This window comes from Cyprinus carpio, chromosome A4, assembly GCF_018340385.1.
Source record: "Cyprinus carpio isolate SPL01 chromosome A4, ASM1834038v1, whole genome shotgun sequence".
Classification (NCBI taxonomy): Eukaryota; Metazoa; Chordata; class Actinopteri; order Cypriniformes; family Cyprinidae; genus Cyprinus; species Cyprinus carpio.
The window spans coordinates 23,135,004-23,141,274 of NC_056575.1; the positions used below are offsets into that span (position 1 = coordinate 23,135,004).

Genomic DNA, 6,271 nt, shown 5'->3' on the forward strand with positions numbered 1-6,271 from the left:
TATGCAGTAGAGTAATAGTGAACAAAGGAGGAACACTAGTAATATACTGAAACATTTACTTACAAAAGACAACATCTCACCTCACACAATGCGCTGTAGCCTATTATGTCTTGCGGCTCCAGCTCCAACCGAAACTTGTGACACACATTCACATCAAATGTTGATTTGGTAGAGTTACACTCATGGGACTTGTTTGCAATCACAAAAGTATGTTATTTCCGCATGCTTTAAGCCTTGCCGGTTAACCGTTTCATTTGCGTGCTGTTCTAACATGTGCTTACACCCGAAGCGACCATACACTAAAAGGCTGGTCAAGCGGCACCTTATTAATTAGTTATCTTATTGTCTGATTGTGCTAATACTGTCAAAAACACACAAGATTAACATATAAACAGTTAATGTCTAAAGTGAAAGTAAACAGTTGAGAGAAAAACAGATGCCTGCAGCTCTTAAAGGGACGGTACTAAACATTCTGCATTTCTTGCCATTAAAGGGACAGTTCACCCAAAAATTGAAAATCTGTCATTACTTCCTCAGTCATGTTTGATCAAACATGTATTAATTTTTTTATTTATTATTGTGCTGAACACAAAATAAGATATTTTAAAGAATGTGGGTAACCAAAGGGAAAAAAAAACAGCAACCGTTTAGTTTCCCACATACTTCAAAACGGAAGAAAGAAACTCATTCAGGTTTAAAACACCACTATTTCTATAATGTTAATAAAATAAGACACAAAGAGAAAAATAACTCTTGAATGAAGAACTTTAATACAGTTGCTAAAGTTCAGCAGTAATAAAATAACTTTTTCTAATTTTCAACAACTTTCATCTTTTCCAACTATTTTTTGCACCAAATAGTATCGATAACAGTATCGATAAGCAGTATCGGTATCGTTATCGATAAAATGTAAACGATACCCATCCCTACTATTAATGCTTCTCTCTGGTATGAATTCTCATGTGCCTGTTAAAGTTTGATTGTTGAGTGAAACTATTTCCACACTGGGGGCATGTGTAAGGCTTCTCTCCAGTATGAATTCTCATGTGCCTTTTAAGAGTTACATTTTCAGTAAAACTATTTCCACACAGTTTGCAGGTGTAAGGCTTCTCTCCGGTGTGAAGTCTCATGTGTTTTTTAAGGTTTCCTTTCTGAGGGAAACTATTTCCACACAGTGTGCAAGTGTAAGGCTTCTCTCCTGTGTGAACTCTCATATGTTGTTTAAGGTTTCCTTTTTCAGTGAAAGTATTTCCACACAGTTTGCAGGTGAAAGGCTTCTCTCCAGTGTGAACTCTCATATGTTTTTTAAGGTTTGCTTTGTCAGGGAAACCCTTTCCACACTGTTGGCAGGTGCAAGGTTTCTCTCCGGTGTGAATTCTCACGTGGACTTTAAGATTTCCTTGTTTACTGAAACTCTTTCCACATGGTTGGCAGGTGAAATGACTTCTAGTTTCAGTTGTTTGAGCTATATTTTGTGAGAAATTCTTTGCAGTCTGTGAGCATGTGAATTCTCATGTGGACTCTAAGATTTCCTAAATGATTTTTGCCCAGTTATGAAATCATGTTTCTTATACTTATATTTTGTGAGAAATTCTTTGCAGTCTGTGAGCAACTAAATGATTTTTGCCCAGTTATGAAATCATGTTTCTTATACTGATCTCTATCTTGCATTTCATTCAGTTCTTCAGTTTCCTCTTTCAGGTCTAGGGTGAAAAGAGACAAATACAAGTTAACAACCCATTTAAAAGCGGCAGCAGTACAACAGAAATAAATCTGCCATTTATTGTCTAAAAAGAACCGTCAAACTGAGCTCCATGAGGGTCATAGTCCTGCAAAGTTTAGCTAAACTCTAGAGGGTTGTGGCCCTCCAAGAACTAAATTTAACATCCCTGGTATAAAATATTAGAAAAATATTATCCATACCCAACCAACAAACTATGTGTTAAGAGTTATTTGAACTACCCCAAAACTAACACTTAGGCAGAACCAGGGGACCGTTCTTCTTACGTGGCTAACTCAGTTAGCTGGATTCTACTAATTACAACCCCGATTTATCTATCATATTAACATTCCACAAAGCTCATCCCGGAGTTGCGGTCATAGCAACAGGTCTGTAAGCTTAAACATGCTCAAGAGCAGGCTTATTTCATGTAAATAGGATTAGACTGCATCTTTTTAAGCAGAATTGATACTTAAAATCTGTCCCGGCCACTGTTACTTTATTAGAAGAGTACACTACTGATCCAGGGACAGTAATTGAAAAAAAAAAAAAAATTTTTAATTTAAAAAAAAATTATATAATAATGTTGTGTAGTCTACAATACTACAGACACAGCCAGTTTTACACATTGAAATATTTATTCACAATAAAATAATTACTTCATAATTGTATAATCGGAGTTGTGCATTAATTTGAGTGCTGACAGCTGTTATGGGAGTAGCTTGATGGCACACAGGAGATGCAGATAACTTGATCTGGACTCTTAAGAAACTTTAATTAACGCTGTCACGTAACAAATCAGTTTTAAAGATAAAATTAAATGAATTGCTAATTACAACATTTAAATAAAAACGTAATGCCTGTACATATACAAGAAATCATGAATATAAATAATTGGGAATCATGTAAAAAACATGTAACTGAAATAAAAACCATGCACATTTCATTTATCTATTATACCATTTATGTAGTTTTGTTCGCTTGGCAGTTTCCTTATGAAAGTCCAGAAATTTGCCAAGCTTTTCTTCAGTTGTCTTTTTTAATTACATGATGTCATTGCATTGCTGTCTTGGTACCAGTCAATCGCTGCATTGCTGATCGTGGTTTCGAGTATCAAATCTGTCCTCTTCGGGGAACACGAGAACGCGCAGTAATCTCTGACAACTTAATCCAGATATTTTAATCAAATTATAATAATCAGTTATCACGATTAGAAAATCTGGTATCTTTCAAATCATCTCAGATGTATTAAGCGAGTTACGAAGAAAGGACCCCAGGCCTCTGGTTACCGTGGTAGCAAATACATGACATAAAGATTGGTTTACACAGATTTGTATACGTAGATGCCTCATAGGTGACTGTTTCTATGGGCTGCTATATGCAAGCCGTGCACCATATTTGAAGTGTCAACTTGACGTCATTCACCATAACAGGCCAATGGTCTGCAAACCCTTAAGTACAGTGGCCGAGAGAGCACAACGTCAGTGTTTCCCACAGCCTTACATTCTATTTGTGGTGGCACTCCCCTGCCCCCATACATATATATATGTATATATATATATATATAATATATATATATATATATATATATATATATATATATAAAAAAAAATACAAAAATTTTCTGCCAACCAGTGGCGCTTTAAGAGCGGGAGAGATAGAGGCTGTATACAAAGCAGCACTAATCTCACAAACGCTGCTTTATCAGGCATTACAGGCAGGATTAAATGAAAATTACAACGAAAATTTTCTGAAAACAGTCGGTTTCCTTCTGAAATACAGTGATATAAAAACACCTGCGCCGGTTTTTGATTTTTAAACGTGCAGTGCTCATGTTTATTCAACAAAGTCAAGGCCTTTTTGAAAATCTGAACGTGTTGTTGTGTAGACCTAACTAACTCCATACAACAAGATGAGCATGTTAAAAACACAAACCAACATATTCTCACCTGCGAAAGGTTATCATGTTTCTTCTGGAATTTAAATCCCATCGGTTTTTACAACAATTTGCTGTGCAGGATTGTGGCATCTTCGAATAGTCATTGTTTATTAAGGTGATTGACTTCAAGTTTACCATTAAAGATGGCAGACGTATCTACATGCTTGGCGCAGTCAAATGGGACATCTTCCTATACATATCTATGGGTTTACAACTCCACGGAATGTAGAGCTTCACAGTTACCCTCTATAAAACTTGAGATACATCACAATAAAGCAATATGCCCCAAGAAGCCGTGGTTTACAGTTAGTTTTATAAGTTCCACTGAACTCTACTGGTAGCGACAGAACTTGCGACCATAGTTTATTTTTGCTTGAGTCAGGTTCTGGCCAAGTTTTTCCATTCATTAAAAATCCTGTGACTCAAACTGATAATTTTTCTTATCAACCAACTTCATCAAAGATTAACTGGAGCCTTAAATTGGATCAGGACTCTCTCCAAACAGGTGAGATGTGCAAGAATAAAAAATAATCCTTTTAATTGACACATTAGGTATCACAAAAGTGTTTCTGAATTAAGAAACTTGCATTTCCTTCAAGCTATAGATCTGGGCCCATATGGGCCCTATGAAAATTACTGCTAAGAATTGACTTAAGTGTAAAAAAAAATTCTTGGCTCAAAGCTGTGCTTAAAAGTTTAAGAATATACTCACATAAATTCACATTGAATATTTACATTTAAAAAAAGAAAAGAAAAAGAAAGTCAAATAATAGTACGTGAGAGAGTCAGAACTTGATCTAGGCCTATTTTAAATTTGCTTTATGGAACCAAATCATTTATTTATTTACTTTACATTTTTCTTGTATTAAGTAGAGATTACTTTTTCAATTTTGAAAAGTGAAGGCAGTATTAACATATTATAACAGTATAACATAGTATATAATTTATGGAGTAAAATAAAAGAGTAAAATTTCTGTAGAGCTGGACCATTTAAGAAGGATCAAATAAGTGAGTTCTGCTTTGAGAATGAAACCAACCTGTCTGTATCTCAGTATCTTCTTGTTTGACTCTGAATGTTTCTTCAATCTTAACATCTTCTTTCTCCTCTTTAATAAACTCCATCTTTTTAATAGTGTGTCACATGGATCTCAGTTGATTCAGCAGGAGTTTTTCTGTGTGTTTGGACACTTTGTCCTGTTTAAAATGAGAATAAATAACAGAAAGTAAAATAATTCAAAACCCAAAAACTAGGTGTCTCAATCACACCCCAAAATCAAAAAAAAGTGCAATCAAAACTAATACAACAAAATAAAAAAATAACACTATAAAAACAACTTAAAACTGAAAAAAAAAACAAAAAAAAAACAATCAAAGCTAATTCTACAGATTAATAAAAGAATACTATACAGACAATCATGTCTTGTCTAGTTATAATTTACATTTGGGCTACATTATTTCATAGATTACACTTTCATTTAAACATTTGCAGATGGTTTGTAAAATTTGTCAAGGGAGCGAAATGAGACGCACCTTTTCTGTCACTCATGTGTGGATGCGCTTTACTCGTAAAACAGTGTTCAGTAATGTTACTAGATAAAGCATTATAGTGTTACATTCTGTGGTAATTAACTAATTTCACAGTTCTCAATAAATTTAAACGGGTTTTATTTATTTACGCAATTTAAAGGACAAACAAAGAAACAAACCTTCAGCCGAATCACAGACGCAGGAGCGCGGCGCGCCTTAATGACGTCACATCGTCAGGCCAAAATAAAAGTCTTGCTCACGCGCGAAACTGATAGAAATTCACATACAGAAAACGCATACAAATAATAGGATGATCGATTAATTTAGGAGATAAACCACTGAGTCCCAAAACTACCAACACCAGGGGCGCGGGAAGATGTTTTAGGTTGGGGGTGCTGTGCGCCGGGGGGTTAGGGGTTATAGCAGGTATTTTAGTGATATGCTATTTAAACTGCAAATAGCTCAATTCTATTTCTACACATAGGCGTAGCTTGACGCTTGTCAGTCAAACTTTTAAATACATTTTAGCATTTCTGTAGTAAACGTACAAAGTCACAATCCGTGTACCATTAAAAGCGGTTTTACTATGATTAGAGCAGCAGCAAGCGCGTGAGGTTGTCATGGCAACCAGATACATTGCACGCGCATTACTTGTAAAGGCTGCGCTGTCTATTTCTGCTGAACTAGCAATAAACAGGTTGAATAGAATGCACCATAAACATGTTCGCCAACAGAATCGCAAGTAGATTTTAAGCAAATCAACGAGTGAATTACCCACTGCTTTAAAACAGATATCTTTTGGACATTATTCCAGTTAAACGCACAGGAACACAAACACATTTAGTAACGTTACTGAAAATGGCCGATTAAGCAGTTTATATTCTGAAATATATTTATAGGTTGTGTTCTGTGTGCATTAAATTACATTTGGATGTAAATGGTCCTTTTCCTGACATAAATGTTCAACACTGAGCTGCTAAGGGAGAGTCTAATGAATCACCTTTATGAGGCTGTCCGGGTCTGAAGTCAGGCATCTAGCTTCATCTGTCTTTATTTTGGTTAGGTACAGATTCCTCTGCAGTTTT

At 35.4% G+C, this 6,271-nt stretch overlaps 1 protein-coding gene across 3 annotated transcripts; it reads right to left on the reverse strand.

Moving 5' to 3' along the window:
* Positions 1-751: 751 nt before the first annotated feature.
* Positions 752-5,500, reverse strand: LOC122140452 (gastrula zinc finger protein XlCGF49.1-like). 3 transcript variants are annotated; one of them, XM_042744258.1, is made up of 4 exons: positions 5,366-5,500; positions 4,697-4,853; positions 1,575-1,703; positions 752-1,465 (listed from the first exon to the last, which is right to left on the reverse strand). In XM_042744258.1, the coding sequence occupies exons 2-4, from the start codon at positions 4,779-4,781 to the stop codon at positions 933-935; spliced, it is 747 nt and encodes a 248-aa protein (XP_042600192.1). In that variant the 5' UTR covers positions 4,782-4,853; positions 5,366-5,500; the 3' UTR covers positions 752-932. The 3 variants fall into 3 exon arrangements, with proteins under 3 accessions (XP_042600192.1, XP_042600199.1, XP_042600208.1); XM_042744265.1 differs by lacking the exon at positions 5,366-5,500 and adding an exon at positions 5,190-5,359; XM_042744274.1 differs by lacking the exon at positions 4,697-4,853 and having other exon boundaries at positions 5,366-5,445.
* Between the last annotated feature and the right edge of the window lie 771 nt (positions 5,501-6,271).